This window comes from Dromaius novaehollandiae, chromosome 1 (genome assembly GCF_036370855.1).
Source record: "Dromaius novaehollandiae isolate bDroNov1 chromosome 1, bDroNov1.hap1, whole genome shotgun sequence".
Classification (NCBI taxonomy): domain Eukaryota; kingdom Metazoa; phylum Chordata; class Aves; order Casuariiformes; family Dromaiidae; genus Dromaius; species Dromaius novaehollandiae.
The window spans coordinates 164060765-164081830 of NC_088098.1; the positions used below are offsets into that span (position 1 = coordinate 164060765).

Below are 21066 nucleotides of genomic sequence, written 5' to 3' on the forward strand. Positions count from 1 at the left end.
GCCTTTCTAGCAATTTAAATTCGTAAGTTGCACAGATATGAATTGTACTCCCAGGATGCTACACACTCATGCTAATGCTATGCTCTTAAAGTAAGTGCTGTAGGGACCTCTGAACTAATTGCAGAATGCTAACCACAAACACACCAAAAGTCAGAGGTACAAAAATACATAAAATCTAAGAGCATGTGATCAACAAGTGATCATGAGATCAGCCATGTCTTAGACTTGATCCAGTTCATGAACTTCCTGCAGCCATTGCTCCAACTACTACTTTGGAATACGTGATTTATATGCTTATATCTTGCTGATTTGGTAGTGACTGTACTCCTAGTCAGTAATCCACCTAAATTTGGTTATTTGAGTAAACAAGCCTTTCCGAAAAAAAAAAAAGCAGCAATTAATTAAGGTTTGATTTTACTGAGATGTTGGAGAATGTGAGATGCAAACCATGATAAAACCAGAAAATATATTCCTTTACAAGTTTTATGGCTAGAACCATATAAGCACTCTATGTCATGACTCTAATCAGTATATCTGATGCAATATCATTGTAAATTGTACAGGTTATGAGATTCAGGATGTTTTTCTGATGCTGACCAACTTCCATTTCTGTTGATGCCTTCATTATTCAAAGTATTTTAGAACAGAATTTAAGAAATGATGTTTACCACTGAGTTGATTACCAGAGTGCATATTTTAACTGGACAATTTTATGTCTGACGAGTTAGCCATCTGTTTGGGTCCTTTATTGGAAAACAAAGTTTTTTAGCTGCTGACCAACTAACAACAAGTTCCTCATAAATATGAAGATTAACTATTGTTCATTTGCAATTTACAAAGCTCTGAGGATTTCAAAGCAACACTTCTTCCACTGAAGTGAGACTGGTCAACTTTTACACAAAAGTATTTGATGATCTAATTTTTATTATTCAGTCAGCTCTGCTAGTAAATCAGAATGTTGAATTGCATTAAGATCATAAATTTGGTGCCTTTAAAGCAGATGATTTCTACAGAAAGTCATTGTCTTTACGCACTCTCTTTCAGAAATTATATCTACAATGACTAATTAATAAATACTGAATAAAATGTCATTAACAATTGTATTTACATTAATTAATTAAGCAGGAGCAGCTTACATTTGTGAGAATCTATGATAAAATCCTGACTATCTTTAACTTACTAGTTACAAAATCCACTACTGTATATAAACGTTAACAGGCTGGATTTTTTCCCTAACCTAACTTCATGCATTTAACCAAGAAATCTAAATCAGAAACATATTGTTCCTGAGACTTAGTCTCTCCACTATATTCAGTGAAGAAAGGTAGCAACATCCTGAGGTCACTTCATGCAGCTGAAGATAGGAATTGCTTTCTGGAGATACTTATCTCTTTCCATTGCTTATTGAAGAAACCTGTAGCCAACACATTCCAAACCTCAGTTACCTCGGTTAGATACCTGAAGTTGGGATCATCTGAAATTCTGCTCAAGAAAGTAACACTCTTTTGCCTAATGAACCAGATTAGCTGAGCTAACCCAAGGGGCCTCTGTGTTCAGAGAAATGTAATTCTGAATAAATCTCTATGAAAATACATACATCAGTAAAGGTCAGCTTCCATCCAAAATTCTTAACTTTTTAGTTAATAAGGCTTCTGAGACATTTTTTCCTCTGATGAAAAATATACACTAAAACCTGTGTGACATGCATATGAGAAACAAGAATGCATCTTTTCCCTATTATGGAAACAAAGAGGTAAAAAAACCTTTCCATTTGCTTAATTAATCTCTAGCTTAGTAAGTAATTTTTGACACAAAATTGCAGTCAATCAGACTATTAAGATGTAAAGTTACAGTCCCTCAAGTATGTGATAGAAACGCTATTACTGGACATATATGAAATCAGACTGATGAAACACTTGAGTAAGTACCCTTAAGAACAACACATCATGAAGGAGGGTGACTGATAAGGGGTGCAGAGAGCAGACTGAATGATCAAACAGTGCTTCCCCCTTTTGTAGTATGGCCAGGCTAATGCAGGTTATTAGTTTCAACTAAAATGCCCATTTCAATTTAGTGAAATGTGTGCTCAAATTATGCAGTCTACCATTTCCACAGCTTCCTGAGGTAGAAGAGACTTCTCTCACAGTAAATCAGTTTATACCTTTCTGACTACACCAGAATATATAATTTATGGAATAATCTCAAGTCAGTTTCTCATTAGCTAAACCACATGCTTTAAGACCCATTAAACTGCTCAGGCACATCCCGAAAATAGTCGTTCATATTCACTGAGGCAGTAACTCTGTTTCCAGGTTCATTTCATGCTCTGTACCAAAAATGAAAACCCCGCAATCCACCAACTCATAAGAAAAAAAAAAAAAAAAAAAAAAAAAAACCTAATGAAAATTATGGTCCCAAAGTTAAAAACAACCTTTTCCCTTCCAAATTAATAATGCTCAAAGGCAAATCTACCTGGGTAAATGGAATATAACCATTAAAGCACTGCAAAATACTATGGCAGAATGGTATTGATATTCAAGTAACACATTTTTCTGCAGATATTTTTAGTGGCAATATTTACTTTAAATAATCTGACACTGAGAAAAGAAAACTTTTACAAATACCTCAGCTTTATTCTCTCTTGAAATTACTCCTGTTTTCACATCCTGTAGCTGTAAACCCTAATGTATGAATATTGACAGTAGAGGTTATTGGATGTCCTATGGTTGATACTTGCCAATGTCTGTTTCTGATCCATTTTACTCACAGTAAAGGGATAGAGAACTGAGATTTTCAGATTTTTTCCCCTTAATGCTCTTTGACCATCATTTCATTTGAGGCAACTGCTCAAAAAACCCTCATCTTTACCTCATGCCAAAAAATCAGGAAATGCCACTATACCTTTGACAGCAATCACAGCAAAACTGGTTGCATTGGGATATAGATTCCTATCTTGGAAAAACAGTAAATCAATAATATTAATGCAGACAAATTTAAACAAGCAGGCTGAGATTTCTATAATCAGGCATTGCTTGTCTCAGAAGGTACTAATCAACAGCTGTAAGTTTCTTACCTATTACATTTTTAGTTATGTCGTAATGGTACTTTTCCCTAATGATTGCTAATAAAATCAAATTGTAATACCATTATAAGCGTGCATAGTAACTGAACTCTATAAAAGCACAGTGTTTTTTTCCTCTTTTGTCGTGTCACCTGTTCTTTAATTTACAAGGTTTCCATATTCTAATAAACAATAATCTACATACACATGGAGCATCAGATTAAAAAGGACATTTTCCATTTCAATTCAACATAGGTCCTGCTTTTTACAGTGTGACTTCAGAAAAAAATGAATTATGAAGCAATACATCCTACATATATCTTAAGGAAATTAAAGGTGATTCTCTTATTTTAATCTTTATCCATCATCTGTAAAGTTCACTTCTGATTACTGAAGTTTGTATACTTGGATGACTACAGATTACATAATAAGAAACTATATCTGTGAGTCTAATCAGACTTTTTAGTAAGAAATAACTACTACAAATAAATGTGGTAGAAAATTTGGTTAGGCAAAAGGTAACCTTTTGGGCTTTTAAGAAGTATATCATCACTATTCTTGACTTCTCTAATAACATACACTTAAAATGGCTTTGTTCCACTCCAAACATAACCATTCCTGTCTTCCTTGATGCAAGTTCTACATCACTATACCTTTAATGGCAGGAATTACTTTGTGATGCAGGAAAGGGAGAGCTAACAGTGAGAGTCAGGATCTCCATATTTCTAAGAGACCAGCTTTTTAATTTATTTTTATTTTTATTTCCATGTCTTTTCAATTAAAACCAGATTTCCAGTTTCTATTCAATTCAGAGTCCTCTGGCCTCCTAATCATGGTAACTAAATGTCAATTTAAAAAGCCCTTTATGAATATATGAAATAGAAATTAATTACAAAATAAATATTCAGAATAGAATTAATGGATAAGTTTTCTGCAGTTGAGTGAGAAGAAAGGAAAAGAACATAACACTTTCAAATATAAACGTTGGCAAGAATGGCTTGGTTAATTCTCCTTTTTGTGTGTAAAGAAAGTTTCATGAAGTTCCTCGGATGTCCACATTATCTGTAGCTCAGGCAGTTTTACTTTGGAGTAGTTTTAGTCTTGTCCATGTACTGAATGGCCACTAGTGGTTCCTTCTGTTGTCCCTGGAGAAAGACTGTCAGCTCCAGCACATGATTCAACCTACCCAAGATGTGAATTCCCTCTGGAGGCGCCTGTTCTTCTCCAGGAATTATGGAAGGAGGATCAAGTCACTGTACTTTTTAGTTACCTCAGATAAGTGGTAAATTACATAGTCAACATGAATTTCTTGTTATTAAATATTACTCATGACCTTAGTTTCCAGAAATATCTTTCCTCTACCATCTTTCCACATCAAGCATTCTGCTCCTTAGCAGCTTCTCAACCCATTTAATATTCTCTGCACTATAAACCCCTAATTTTTCTTGCTAATAAACACATTTCTGAGCATTTTCATCTGCCAAAACTTCCATTCTTCTTTGCACATCTGCCCATTTGCCACTTTCATGTTAAGCATAGCATTATGTTTGAGTATCTTAGAGCATTTAGGTAACATTTTACTTCTGAGGCTTTTTGGAACACGCTGCTAATATATACAGGTAAAATCATAATAGTGGAAAATGGCTCCATTGGAATGCATTTTTTTATTCTCATTGTTTTTAAAGGATGCAAAGGATGTCAACTTGACAACATAGCAGACTTGAGTTCCTACTTCTGATAAAAATAGAGAAGGACAAGTGACTCTCAGCAGTGCTTTAGCCTTGACCGGAAAAGACAAAACCACAGCTACAGAAGTTAAATCTACATGGTATAGAAAACCTTAAATAATTCTGTGTCCCTATTGACTGAATCTTTTCCTCTATAATAAGATTTCCTGCAAAGATATTGGATCTAAGAGTGTTTTCTGTGATCTATGTACATATCACTGTTTCATGCAGACCAAGAAATAGTCATTAGATGGTAACAACGCATAGTCATTATGAGCTTGGATAGCAAAATCTGTACACTACTTCCTGCAGTCAGACTGTGTGCATATATACACTCTTTTCCTCTCTTTCCATTTTTATGCTGAGATATATCTGAGCATAAACACAGGTAACTGGACCTTGACCACTATTAATTTGTGCATATGAAGACAGTCTGATTCACCTCTCACACAGAAAAAGGTGATTTCTCACACTTTTTTAGTTGCTTCCACAATGCTCTGTGAATCTGTGCATGTGTGTGTGTGTGTGTGCACACGTGCCTGTATGCAGAGAGGACAAGAGAAAAAACTGTAGAGCTGGATCATCTATTGAATAAGCATTAAGCTCATTCACTTTATGGAGCTCTAATCTTTCCATGATACAGACATACTCCTCCTACTGAGGAGCAATATTTTTTCCACAGGAAAAGAATTTTGATCATGAGAACAGGAAATAATTCAGTACATTTTGTTAATACATTTCTTTCTTCCACCAAGTGACAGTCTGTTCTATGTCCTATCTTAGCCAACAATAAGAATATGTTAGTGCTTTGCACACCCCACTGCATAGGTCCTACCTCACTACATCAGCACTATTAATGCAATATATCTGTCAAGGCTTATTAAAATTCTTTCTGATGTGTATCTTGGCTCATAAACCTCCACACTGTATTGATATTGCCTAAGGGAACGTCCTTGTAGCACTGAATCTCTGTGGATGGGATGATAAAAGAGAAATGTTCAAAACTTTAAAAAGTTCAGTCTCTAGCAGAGCTTTCTCTTCTGACAACACTTCTTTTGAATAATGTTTTGTGTTGTCATTCTATAGCTCTTGTTCAAAAGTTGGCTCACAGAACGTTTTAACTCATGGAGAAATAAACTTTTTTACAAATAAATAACTGAGACAAAAAGGTGGGTGATGCATGTCAATACCCTTTTCAGTGCCTTTGTTGTACCTCTAACAATTCTTGAATAGTAAATAAACCCCGGTAGTCAGTTTGCTCACTTCTCAGAGTAAGCAAGAATTGATAAAGTTGGCTGGAGCATCAGATTTTTTTTTGTTTTCCTCTTCATGTACATAATCTCTGCTGTTTTCTATTTGTAATTAATTGCCACAGGACACACAGGACACTGCTCTTAGGAACATATCTCTGGTGGCAGATGATAATATGCTTCAGAAAGGTATTAAACTTCTACAGTGTGTTTAAACTAAACTGTATGGGGAAAATTTTACTGATGATGATTTTATGGGCCCTTAACTAGAAATATTGACAGCCTATATAAATTTCGCCTATGTCAACTAATAGTGGTATCCTTATGCCTTTAAATGGTCATTTCTTGACTGAAAATCCCTGCTATTTCACTCAAATTTCTTCAGCAGTATATTTCCTTCAGTAAGTTCTTTAGGTTCACTGTAAAAGTCTTGGCTTTAATAAACTGTTTGGTGTCTGATTTTACACAGATCTGAACAATCAGACCGTAATCAAGTTCGGATTGAAGTCAATGGCTGGGAAATTTTCCACTGATTCAGGAGAGAAAGTGGGATAGGAGGAGGGAGACAGAGATTGAACTGTAAATAGAGAATCAATCTTCATATAAAAAATATGCATTATACAGCCATATGTACATTCGCACAGCTTCAGTACTAGGCTAACTCTGGAAGACATTTCTCTCAGAACCACTCCTAGGGAATCAAACTGAAAATAAGAAATGGGCATAAGATGCATTGCTTGGGGTCAGACAGAAAATAACACATTTGAGCCATTTCTGGTTTAATGTTCACCTCTCCTCACTCACATTTTTTAAATTATTAATACATTTTACTGTACAAATTACTTGTTCACTTTTTGTCACTTATTTTCTTGTAATTCTATATAAGAGACTCTAAAACAAAACTGAAACAACAGACTTAAGGGTTTACAGATAGCATAAATGAATCTGCAAGCGTTTTTCACCCAAAATTTTAATTTGTATTTAAGTGAAAAGTTGAATTGCATTCATTTCCAGTTGGTACATTCTGTCTTATTTTTAAATGCCAAATGTTTAGATACAATGAACTGTATAACAATAAAACAGTTGCATTGAATTAAGAGTTCTCCTTAATCTAGTGCCTTTAGCCACGAAATAGCCTGAGGAGTCCCAAAAGAAGTTCAGTTTTGAGAACTGGGATAGAAATTTGTCCTGTGGTCCACTTTCTATACTTTTTTCTTTAAAAACAGATGTGAACTGTTCTTTAAGAACAGATGTGTGACGATGAAAGACATCTCCTACAAAAGTACATGTTATACATGACAGATAGGTTGCCAGGAGCCTTCCAAACATCCTTTGGCTCTGTCTACCTACACTGTACGTGGCGGTAGGTTACTCCTTTGAAATTTAACTTAAGATCTCCAGGACCAAAGGCAGCAGTGTGCCTTGAGCTGTCTCCATCTTGGATCTCAAACTAACAGTTAAACTAGCCACCAGTTATCTAAAGAAAACCAGTGTAAATTCAAAACTAAGACACAAATTGGATGAAAACTGCTTTTCCAGCTCAGGCTATCCTTTGCACAAACTAGCGAGTAGTGTGGTGCCCCTTTGACAAAATTAAATTGATGTTACAAACCAACAATGAACTGACTAGCACTCTAATCTTAGTATCTTCAGGTAAAGCCAAAAAAAATTATCGTAAATGAATCCTGAAAAAATCAGAGGCAAAAATTACCCTAAATATTTCCCTCTTCCACTGGGAAACAGGCAAGTATAAAATGCCTTCTGGTCAGCTCCAAAAAAGAGTATAGACTATCTGATAGTGAAAGCTGCAAACATGGAAAAAGGCTACCAGTTTTCAGTGTGGAATTCACAATGAGGAGTATGTCATCCAATACTGATTTGATTTCCTGAGCAGTGAAAGGGGAGTCTATATGAGTGAAAGTGAGGTCAGATTTGCTCCAGCTGAATTCCCTCTTGCATCACCAACTGAGACTACAGAGCTAAAAGAAGACTCTGCTTCAAGCTTTTCCTGGTTTGCAGTCACACAGCCAAGATGCCAGAGTCTAAAGTTGGTCAGTTATTGCATTCCACAAAGACCAAGTATTCAGATCCATACGCGCTCACTTGTTTTGTGGCATATCACACAGAGCACTTACTCAGGAAACTGAAATTATGGGTCCTAGGCCTGCTTAGATTAAGGGGTCAAAGGATGGCAAGCTCTTAGGGAGGCCAAGTAGGCATTTCTTGTTTTAAAATCCTCTCTTGAAACAGTTTCTGCTCTTGGCCATGTAATGGTGACAGATGTGTATAGCCGAGATTACCTAAATCCTTCCAATCTTGACCAAAGCTCTACTTCTTTTTCACTATTCTATATGCTACATTTTTTTTTTACTCAAGGAGTGAACTCTTCATGAGAACTTTCAAAAAAAGAAAAAGGAGGAAAAGAAGGAGAAGAATAGGAAGAAGAAAGAGCAATGATAGCCTTAGATGTGGGAACTGAACAAGAGTGACACCTCTTCAGAAAAGATTATGTAAAAAACTTAGCAAGCTTGTGGTATAAAAGACTCCTAGAAGAAATGGATGCTAGGGGATAAGCTTAAAATTTTATTGATAACCAGAACTGTTCATTTTCTGATAACAGAATGCTCCATTTTAGAATAAATTCCTATATTTGTATAATCTTTTGTTGAGATATATATTCTAGATGTGATACCTTAGAGGACAATGCAGCCAACTTTCATTGACCACTGAATAACTGAGATCAACATAGTCGATTCCAGATTTCATTATTTTAAAGTTTCAAAAAGATCTGACTCTTTCAGTGTGTTGCTGATGACTTTGCTGACTATAATATCTTAAACAGATATGCATTTAAATTCCAATTAATATTCTTGATAAGTTTTAGGTAAATCAGATATTTCCTTGAATAATATTTTCTGTAGAAGCCTGCTGGCTCATCTGAGAATAGATGAATTGCTTTTATCAAATCATGTTTGGAAAAAAATGCTACCACAGGCTGCCTTCAAAACAGGGTGAAGACAATCTGTAACTGCAGTCATTCTAAAAAGTCAGCACATTGCAAGATGATATAGATCTCCTTGCATTGCTTAACCTCCGGACTTTTTAATCTCCTTCATATCTCCATTTGCTTCTTCTGATTTTTCTTTCACTCTCCTGTGCTAAAACAGCAAATCTGTAAAACCTAAGATTAATTACAGAGAAGGTCTAAATCTAGCATTGTCAGCAAGAAGAACACAAGTTCCTAGGTGAGCTTTGGTTCTTCACCATTATTTTTATCATGACTTGTCTGTGTATCATGACATGCATTAAGGCTCTGTGTTTTGATCTAGGAATTCCTCTGAAGAAGTTCTATATTTCACCTTTAACTTCTACAGGTGCCATAACACCACCTTTTCTAGTTGAGAAACATAATTGCTATGAAAACTTTGAAGGGTTGTGTGTGAAGTGTGCTTCTTGGATATCCTATAGAGAGCTTTGATTTGAATAAGTATTTTTATAATGTGTCAGGATAGTGTCTGATGACACTGTTGAAATAGTTTCATTTTGGTTCTTAATACGTATTTAGATGTTTCATGTATAAGTGAACTAAATGGCATTTTCCGTGCCATAGGCATAAAGCACAGTCTGAGCTGGAGGAGTGTAATTAGTGTATTAAGCTGAAGGTCTTTCTTTGCTTATGAATGATGCAAATAATCCATCTGGAAGATAGGACTACTGAAAATGCTGAGACATGAACTAGTACATACTTAGTAATATGTCAGGTTTGCAGACCTACTTAAGGTAAGCAAGACTGAATGTCTTTCTGGACAGTATGCCTCAGTTAAACTCAGATTATTAAACTCAGTGCAAAGCTAGCTGAATGAAATTTAAGGACCCAAGACACAGAGAGGCCAGGCTGGATTATACGGGACAATTCTAATAGCTATGACACAGCTTTTGCAAATATTCTACTGCCGTTTTCCTTTTGAAAGTAATTTAATGACTTAGGCCCTCTACTAAGCAGCTGTTGGAGTCACTGTTTCATCTTTGACCTTTTCTCCTGGGCAGTCCATCCAGAATATCTGATGTTCCACTGCACATAAAGCGGTAAAAAGGTCAGTGAACCTTCAGTGAGTCTGGGACATCTAAAAGGCATCTAATCTGTGCTCTTTCATTTTTCTGTGAAATATCTGCATATGAACTATATCAAGCTATGTCCATTTTCTTTCCACAAAAAGAGGAAAGATTGTCTGTAGAGCTAGAGAACCACAACTCACAAGCCACTTTATCACAAAGTACCCCAGTGCAGATACCATTCACTTTGCAGATACATTTCATGCCACAGAAGGCTCTGCACACTGAAAAATCCCTGGCTGGACAGTCCCTACAATCCCTGCCTGCGAAACACCAGGCAAGTACAAGAGGTAAAAAAATGCAGCCCATTCACACAATTCTATGATCCAGTTCTTGGAAAGATATATTAACTAAATTAAAACCCAAAGAACGAATGACCAAAAAAAACTTAAAATAATAAACACAGAAGCAATCATGAAAGCTATGCTTGCTCAGCTGGGCTGCTCCTAAACTAACAGTTTGAACTAAGGATTAAAGGACAGTGAAAACTATAGTCCTTTCTAGTTCTGCTTTCCCTGTGTGACTTTAAGAAGACAAATCTTTTTGGCCCATGCAGTTAAAATATACAGTACACGTAGCTCTTTATCTATCACACCCTGCAAATCACATTTTCCAGCATTAAAGAATTATTCGTTTTGGCTCTTAATTACCTGACTTATCAGCATGTCATATTTGTCCCCCCTCCCTGCAGTAATTACATTCTGAATCAGTGTGACATTCAATATTGACCTTTATTTATAGCTCTCACAAATTGTCGAATGTTTATTTATAAACCATGAAAAGCAGAGTCTGTGAGAATATTGATTCAGTGTATTTGAAAAGCAGCAACCTGGCTTTCTGCGAGTAGAAGTAATCATGGGCAATTACTAGAGACTACTTTTCACTACTAATCTTGGGTTTAACCTTTTAATTGTGTTACTGAATTTGTTTCACTTTGTCCATAGATCACCAGATTCTTAATAAGAAGTCTGATATCAACATAATTTAATAATATTCAGGAGAAGGATGGTTTTAATTGGTTTTAAGAAAAGGCAGAATCAAGAGGCCAATGTCAGGTAGTGAGAAAAGTATTGTAACAACCTTTTCTTATTTTTCAAGGAATCATAATTAATATTTAAATGCATTAATGAAATTTAGTTGCTGTATCACACATCTTTGATGTTTATGCCTATAACAAAATCACTAACTGCTCATAATAATACCCCTGAGCTAAGCTTCACCACCACTTTCCTCCTTGTATAAAAACTATTTTGGTATCTGGTAGCATAAATTTGCAAGCGTAAAAGGCAAATTCAAAGTAAGAACAATTCTCCCTGTACTTATCCGAGTACATATTAGCAGGAAAGCCACTGAATTCAGAAAAACTTACAAAAAAGCAAAACTAGCAAACACTAACTAATACCTCAGAGCTGTGTCAATAGAGGAAATCTGCACTCACTTGGTGTTCCCAAGGAGCCAGATTCAGTGCAAAAGCCAATAAAGGTATAACTGTCTTCCTTGGACTAAAATTAGAGCTCTGAGGAGTGCTGGAGTAGTGACAGCTCCATAATGACAGTATTTTTGGGTAGAACAGACTAATTATACTCTATTATTTATTTTTTTACTCAACTCTCAATATGAATTTACCTAGGATGAAATGCCAAAGCAGCACAAGTCATCCCTGTGAAGTCATGCTTACAATACAGAAGTCTGGGGCTTTTTTCCTCCAGTTTTCTATAGCTTTCAATTAAAAATATATGAAAATAAAATCCTTGCAGGAAAAGTTCTCTTTAGGTGGAATGCAACTTTCTGATGTGATAAGACTCTGTTAGGAAAACCATACTGCATGTACCAACTAATAGTTTATTTTGGGCAAATTTGCAGCCAGTTAGGCTTTTAAATGATCCTTGGTTTTAGTCTGAATCTTTTCGTGGGCACTACCTTTTTTTTTAACATGTTGTGTTTGTTCCAGAACTCTCCCTTACTTAGTGAAAAATTTCTCTTGTACAACAAGCTTCATAATTGTTGTATTTATTTCAGTTATGTTGAGGAAAGTATTCCAGGAATCATAAGCTTGTGGAAAGTCATATAGATCCTCCCTTAATTAACTACTTATTTAATTTGAATTGCTTTATCCTCCCCATATTTTTTGCTCTTTGTATTTTGCACCAAGCCGCGAGAGGTGAAAGAGAGCATCATGATCACTGGGAATGTTTTGTCAGGAGTCAGTGAGAATTACTTAACATTGTTTACCTGTAAAGTCTGCACAGCTCAGCCATAGTGAGAGATGAACTTGAGGAATATACATATGCCATTTCTATCACATTACTGGAAATCACAGGTGGCAGGAACTTCAACAATATTTTCAGTAGTTTCTTCGGTTTAACATTATATACTGATTCACAGCTGGTGAGGAATTTTTTTTTCCTCAGGGAAAAAACTGAGAAAAATAAAATTAATTTAAAAACATTGACTTTTAAGTATTTTAAAATATGCTATATTTTTATGGGGGAAAATAGCACTTTTTTACCTAAAATGGTAAAAGCAGAAAAGTCTATTCTACAAGTTTTTAGGATCTGACAGAATTACTAGAATAGGCTAGTGGAAAATTCTACCAATTATTTCTGAGCCTGTAGCTCAGAAAGTCCATAAACTTGAAGTCCATAAAATAGCATAAGAATGTATACTGGGGGAGAAGTTCTGCTTTCATACTGACCCATAAAGTGCAAGACAGTGAAGTAGAAATCTACTAAACTGACCTTTGGTGTGCTCAAAATGGCAGTTCTTATGTTATAAATTTATGAATAAACAGGTTTCATTTTTCTCACTTTAAAATATATTCTCATTATTTTTTGTTCTTATGTATAAATAACTTTACAGAACATACAGAGACGTTATTGAGCTGGAGTCTACCCGAGCCAGAGGAAATATACTGTATTGAGTGGAGATATAATAAGCCCTTAACAAACACAGACTGTCAAATTTTTAATGCATTAGTAAGAGAAATAAAAATATTTTTTTAAAAGTGCAGCTGGACTTTGAGATTATAAAAATTCTGTTCAACTAAAACTGCACAGCTTCAGATACATGCCATGCAACTATGTCTGTTTGCATGACAGAAATAAAACATTACACAAAATTATAGTAAAGGGCATATCCTAAAAAAAACCTAAAATATTTATCTAAAGGAGAGCTATCTAAATTATAACCTCACTCATGTAAACAAATAGCAAAATATTAATATAAGTGGAACACCTTTGACATAAGTGTTACCTAGTTTGAGTGCGCTGTACTTAGGAACACACTTGTACTTAGTGTGTTTCTTTGCGAGGAACACACTAACTTTTTGCATAGTTTTCAGGCAGTCCCAATATTACACCCTCTCTGAAGAGAGATCTTCAGAAAGCATGTATCCCTACTGCATCGTGTTTCTTTTCATTTTTTCTCTCTTTTTTTTTTCTTTTCATTTGTCTTGGAAGTGCTGTTCCTATTGAAGAATCTTTTGATATTAGAGTACTATGAAAATGAAATCCATGCTGAGTCTGGATGACTTTCAAAACAGGAAGAAAAAAATATTCACCTGTCTCTTTTCTTGGTGGTAAAGTTATGTGCTAACTTTGAAGAACAGTTGCAGTCTGTTCTAAATGAAGTTTAAAGAAAAGCTCTTTATACCATAGAGCATTTGTCATGCCCTATAGTAGATACACCAACATAAAAATATGCATTTGTGATACAACCATGAAAACTTGGATATCAGAGTAATCACATCCTTTCCACAGGCTATTTATTAATTTTTCATATTTGGGGTCATTTAGGCATCTTCGCATCTGTCTCACCAGGCTGCATATGACACAGTCTCTAAAACTAGCAGCTGTTGACCATTTTCTGTGGATATGAATATATCCACAGATATTTTAATACTAAAGTCAGTCTTGCCATCAAAGCATATTCTACATTTAAGTAAAAATGTTCGTTTCATGAACATTTTAGTAGGGTCATAGGATAATTCAGGCTGGAAGGGGCCTCAGGAGGTCTCTAGGCCAACCTGCTGCTCAAAGCAAGGTCAGCTCTGAGGTCACACCAGGTTGCTCAGGGCTCTGTCCAGTTGGGTCTTGAAAACTTCCAAGCCTCTCTGGGCAACCTGTTCCACTGCTTGACTGTCCTTACAGTGAAAAGCGTCTCCTTATTTCCAGTCTGAACCTTTCATGCTTCAACTCAAGTCCACTGGCTATTTTTCTCTCGTCATGCTGCACTGTGAAGAGCCTGGCTCTGCCCTCTCAGTGACCCCCCTATAAGTACTGGGGGCTGCTGTTACAGCCCCCTGAAGCCATCCCTTCTCCATGCTGAACAAGCCATGGTCTCTCAGCCTCTCCTCACAGGGAAAGTGTTCCAGCCCCGACCATCCTGGTGGCCCTCTCCTAGACTCCAGTTTGTCAACATCTTACTTGTAAGTGGTGGCCCAAAACTGGATGCAGTATTCTAGATGTGGTCTAAAGAGCATCATTGGGCCCTAAAACATGCTAATCCCATGGCTTTCTCCTTCATATGTATTTTTTTAGAATCAGAGTTCTAATTTCATGCCAGTATGCACCTAAAGAGTGCAGAAGAAAAGACGGTAGAAATGAAAATGCATTGAGTTCCCTGCAGTGTGGGAATCTATTCAAGCTTTTTTTCCATTAGTCCTGTTTTGTTCTTATTAATATCATTGTCAAATTTCTCTAGTTGGATAACTTGATTAGACAGGAAAAGTTTTTCATTGCTATGCCTAGACTGCAATTGGGAAGTATTCAAAGGAAAAAAAAAGTATTACTTATACATAGTCACACAGATATTTGTAAAATGAACACGTACATTCGCTTTATATTTTGTGCAACACATAAAATGAACTTGTCAATATAGGCACAATGCTTGGATGTGGTGAGGCACCCAGCTTTCTGTAAATACTACTCCATTTAGCTTGTATATGTTGATACTTTACATACTTATACAAACAAGCCGGAAGAAAATTATTAAGTTTGAAAAGTCAAGTACTCAAACTATCAATAACAGGATTCTTCTATGACTTTAATGGGACTGAGTCCTGGATGTGCTAACATTTAGATGTCTAAAGGCAAGCATTTCCATGTGAGCTAGGCATCTGAACATTCAATATACTCAACAGAAATGTAATCAATACAGTCAACAGACTTTACAGAAGTACTCCACTCTCACAGAAGTAGACACGTAGGGCTAGTGTTGTAGTTGCTGTACTACTGGAAACAACCGTATGGGCCTGGCGGATATGACACAGGACTGAGGTAGGACCCTTTCTGAAAAAAAACACAAAGTTGGGAGGAGCGCCTTAGGGCATCTAAAATGCTACTAGGTGTCTGTACGTGGACTACTCAGCTGGAAGCCCTGCATATGAAAAGCTAGCCTCCACAGGCTGCATTGACAACCCTCCATTATAGTCAGAAAAGATCTGTGACTGCTGCCTCCTATGTGAACACCCCAATTATGGCTGTCTTACTCTTGACCTGCTCTCATTGCTAATTTTAGGTGTCCACAATTTGCAATGGAATCTCAGCCTTTGGGATCATTGGAATTGCTTTAATTTAATAGGTACTGTTCGAAATTCACTGGAGTACTCGGCCTGACTACCCAGCTCCAGAAGAAAGCAAGTATGTCATAGCCTCTTGTGTGAACCACCCCCGTGTGATGATGTGGATATCCTACAGCATCTTAAAGCACACTAGATATCTAGCCAACTAGAGTAAGCCCTGAAAGTCTCAACTTGAATGACATTAATTCTTAACAAAATGTTGGAAGTAAGGTCTTCAGTTTTATGATGAGCTCATTCATTGCATAGGATAGGTCTGTTCTGGTTGAAGAATCAGGACTATGAAAGGGAGGGCACTTCTCTGGAAAACCCTTCCTTCATTTGTGCCAGAAACTCAAGGGTTTAGTAGGGGGAGGGTACTTCAGAAAGAGATACCAGGGATCTTATGATTAGCATAACAGAATGTTACCATAAAAAAATACATTTTTCCACTGATTTCACAGATAATACTGTATGAGGCAAGCCACTCATGCCATTGTTTTTACTGCGTGGGAGTCACTGACTACACATTCTTCATTTCAGAGATGCCTGAACATTGGAGCTTAGTTTAACAAAACACTTTACAATTAAATCAATGAAGCCCAAATACTTTGAAAAATAAGATTGTAGGAGTCCCAAATTTGGTATCTAAACAGTAGTTTATCAATCAATCACTTACTACACCTATACTTTACCTCCTATACATGTTTCAAAGATATATGACTTACTGTTTATGAAGAACTCAATGCGTGTGAAGGAGATCACTCCTTTGTATTCATCATAGCCCTTTCCTGTGATGCTTGGAAGAAACTTTTATCAAATTAAACAATATTCTGGGAGGTCATAAAAACAGTTAGATTTCACCAAAGTTATAAATAAGCAGAAACCTAAGAAGCTGGTATGAATACTAGAAAAATCTAAATATCGGGAATTTATTATTTCAAAATATATTTATCTATATTTATAGCAAAGAACCTGTACAGTATCTTGCAACCACACAAACTACCAGGCACTCTTAAAAGATTTTGAAAGATTGCTGTCAAGTTAAAAAACAGAAGCACTAAAATTTAAAATGAGCTATTGTTACCATCTTCAAGTGACACTACAAAAAGGCTCACTTTAGGATTATAGAACTAGTAGTTCTCATCATAGGATTATATGACCATTTAGTTATCTATTGATAAGGATCTATTTTTCAAAGGGCTCGTGTGCCCAAAACCAGCAGGCTGGACAAAATCAATTCCTGGGTATGTGAAAGGCAAGACACCTGCACTTTCTGTGCATTTATGTACATGCAAAGAAAAAGGATCATCTCAGTAGACAGTTCATACCTTGATCTGTTTGGGCTTCACACATAACACATCTACTACATGAATTACATAGCCTGATCCCTACAACCAGATCCAGTTGTTGCAGCAAGACTTAGTGTCTACTGACAAGAGTGACTTCAGAGCTGAGCACTTGCACTTGCAGCCTGACCAAGGGGGACACCAAAGCCCTTTCCAGGAAATCTGGGGAGACACTCTACACACTCAGAGACTAAACATCCATATCGTCCACCAACCAGGCTAGACAGGCTGGGATTTCATGCTGATGCCATGCCGCTGTTCAGAAAGGAATGGAAGAATCAACAGTGCCAGAAATAAAGGGAAACCCAATGCCATAGCTCAGGAAGGCACTCGGGAGGAAGAGACCTTAGTTTTAACTGGGTATCAAGATCATGTATTTTGATCACCAGCACCGAAATGCAAAATGACCCTTTCCTGCCGTACAAATGACCCAGGCACAAAATTAGGCTCTTGTTTGTTAGCTACCTTTCTGGCTCCACAGCTTTTGAATTTTTAATTGCAAAATAATGTGTCACACATGGTAAGAAAAGTTTAGTAGCCAGCTTTTCCTCTTCTTGTTTGAGTGCTTGAGCTGCAATCTACTTTACAATATATCTGCTCCACCTTGTCCTCTGGCTGTGTTTTAAAAGAAACAAAAGAGCCAGTCCTTCTGATGAAGAAGAATGGCTTAGATTGTAAATGTAGGAATGTATTGTAAGTAAGTGGCAAGTCCAAAATCACCCAAGTAATTATAGACCAGAAGAAAGTATTTAAGCATCTCATAGAGAACCTCACTTAAGCACTTCAGAATTCAGAGTATAGGTAAGTTCCAGATATACTACAAATCAGGCCTGTGTAATAACCAGATCACAGAACATCTATCTTTTTGGAATAGCAATTCAGAGAAATACAGCTGAGTTTGAAGCACTGCATAAGAAGAAGTCATTCAGGCACATTTCGGGTACCCAAATGGGTTATTTTTGTGTGTGTTTTTCTTCTTATGCAGCTTTAATTGTGTGAAGCCCTTGAGGATTATAATCATCATAAATATTTGCATAGATAAATAATTAAAACAAATAAATGTGAGTCAAACTGTCCTTTGGGAAAGCTCAAGCTCCAGAGGTGTCACTAGTGGTCTATTTCCTCATCAAAAGCATGACTAGACATTCCTAAAAAAATCCATCACCCAGTTGCATGATGAATGCATACTGTACAGTCTGTGCTGCCCTAACAAATAGCTGCATAAATTTACTTCAAACATTTAAATTCTGATCATAATCACCATCTTTTAGATATGTAACCTTTTTTGCATTACTGATGACAATCACTACCATGATAGAATTGGGATGTATATTGATATTTCGTGGTGTCCTAAGCAAGGGGAAATGATTTCCAGTCAGTATGGCCTTAATCTCTCCAAAAGAATTAAAAACAGCTCTTGCCCCTATTTATAAACCTAGGATATGCATATCAGTACACATGAAAAAAAAAAAAAGCAGTTCATAATCAGAATTCAAATATCTAATAAATACATTTGAAACAAATTCAAGCTTAAAATACCCTAATTTTATATTACCTTGGATACTCTGTTTGCAACCTCTCTGCCTACTGTCAGCCCCTGAACAAAGGTCCGTGCAGCAATGAAAGCTCTAGTCACTTGAACCTTCAGCTTCCTCGGTACATCTCCAAATGGTTTCAGCTGGTCTGTGTACTTGCTTACACACTCCAAGTAGTCCTCAGTGAAATGATACTGGGGGTTTATGAGCTGGAACATCCGCTCCAGTAGTCGAGCCCAGAAATCGTTTAGCATTTCCTCCAAATTCACGTTACCTCCTGTATAATATCGTTTCAGTTCTGTAAAGAGATCCTGGAACACTTCTGAGTTCTGCATGTACAGCATTCCATACGTCCGTACAAACATGTCATTTAGAGATTTTTCTGCATTCTCCAGAAGCTCTCGGAAAAATTCTGCAGAGAAAATAAGCAGGTGTTAATAAAAATATTAATAAGGCACACACTTTTTTTGATTGCATTCCTATATAACCATTAGTAAAATTTGACCTAATATGTTATTGCCACTACACTTCACTAGTAAAATTCAATTATTTGAATAGGAAATAGCTTTATGTGGAGGTAAAGAAAAATAGTGCATATCCTGGATTCCCCAACAAGGCAGAAAGATACAGCACCTATAACGCTAAACATTAAATATGCATTTAAAAGAACTTCATTGAGAATAGTTCCACTTCTTCACTTATTATTTGAACATAGCAATCCCAGCCAGTTGCAAAATCCTCCACAGCTTGTGTACCAAATCTTGTATGCTAAATGTGAGGTCATTAATATGATGATATAACTAGAACTGCAGTGATCTCAGAATAGCTCGTCTTATAATGTAGAAGAACACCACAGAAATAAGTCTGATAACTTATTTTGAAATATTCTTGAAGAAAATCTGAGAGAGAGATGAATGTACATGTGCAGAATCCTCTTTAAAATATTACTTGTCTAGGTGATACCATGAAAATGTTATCATTTTCAATAATTTGATATACTGAAGGACTGTACCAGAATCATCCACCAGTCGTGTCATAGCCAGCCTGCTTATTCCCATTTGTGCTAGTCGTTGGCATTGGAATAGTATGCCTTATATTTCTTCAAATGCATGTCAAACTTAATTGCTTCTGTGCTTCTTACTTACTCAGACCCAAACCATAACCTATTTTTAACCTATGGACTGGAAACTGGGCCCATGGGATACCAAGCACAGCAGAGATCTCTGAAATCTCTCTTAGGACAGTGGAAATGTGCCATCATCTCTTCTGTTAAGATCTTTTAACTTCCCTATGATGTTTAGGTTTTCCCTAGAGATTCACTAAACATGTACAGTCATTCTTTAAATATGTCTGATAAAGCAGGCAGAGCTCCCTCAGATTTTAGAAGGTACCATCTTCCTATAACGTCCACTTGTCATCAGGTCCCTCACCACAACCGACCTCCGTAAATCTCCTTTGAAAAAGAGTTTGATGACTGCTGTGGCCTGTAAATGGGGCACTTCAGGCGGTAAGGCAGAGATGGCAATGCCTATAGCAAAGACATATACTTATTGCTATTAAATGAGTCACACTGATGCAGAAGTCATCATACAGCCAACTCCAAGATGCTAGATTCTAAATACATAGTCATTGCCCAAGGACACAATTTAATATGCTAACTGCATGGACACCCTGACTTAAAATCACGGCTACTGCTATAATGTGAATACCCTTACAATGTGGAGCCATTACGTGGCTACGGAGATTCCTGAAAATGCAGAACCATTGTAAAGCTGAAGACAGGATGGGAATTAAGAATCCAAAAGAAAAATTATTCACTAAATTCGAGGGCTTGCAACTGTGATCAGTGGAAAGCAAAGTACACTAAACACTGTGTACCAGGCTGCAAGGACTCAGCAGAAGCAGAGCCTTTCCTTTTTGGCAGTAATTGTGCAGAACTGCTGTCTTTGATCTCCTGGATAACTGCAAAGGGGTTATAATGACAATGCACACACACAACACTAAGGAGACACTTGGTACATCAAAGCACTTATTAAAGGGAAAATATATTCTAATAAATGTATCACTGTCTAAACTGTCATTAAAACTAGAGCTCTTCAGAGGGCATAAATAAATTCATTTTGGGAAAGAATATGCTTTTGCCATATAGATCATGTAGGAAAAAACAAAAAAACAAACCCTTTTTCCTCCCCACTGGCAAGAAGAACAACTTGAGGTCCACAACATACAGTGTACGGGTCTTTTCTGTTGTTTTTTCAAATTATCCATGCATTCTGACAAAGCAGTTTTAGAGGAAAACAAAGCAAAACAGTTCTTCGACCCTAATTCTGACATAGTGGGATCCTTGATGTATGAATCATCCTGATTATTATTTTATACATTCCGCATTTCTTCTTCTAAGAAGTAGCATACACTGGCTGTATGGTTGAATGTATCTGGCTCTGTATTCACAGAGTCTGTAAGGCAAAAGGATG

The 21066-nt window shown here is 36.5% G+C and overlaps 1 protein-coding gene across 1 annotated transcript in view; it reads right to left on the bottom strand.

The window, feature by feature from the left end:
- GPC6 (glypican 6) overlaps positions 1 to 21066 on the bottom strand; it is a 757595-nt gene that overhangs the window by 320969 nt on the left and 415560 nt on the right. Inside the window, exon 3 of the mRNA XM_026119440.2 lies at positions 18613 to 19004. Coding sequence (XP_025975225.2) covers positions 18613 to 19004 — 392 coding nt within the window. The remainder of the gene's footprint in view (positions 1 to 18612; positions 19005 to 21066) is intronic.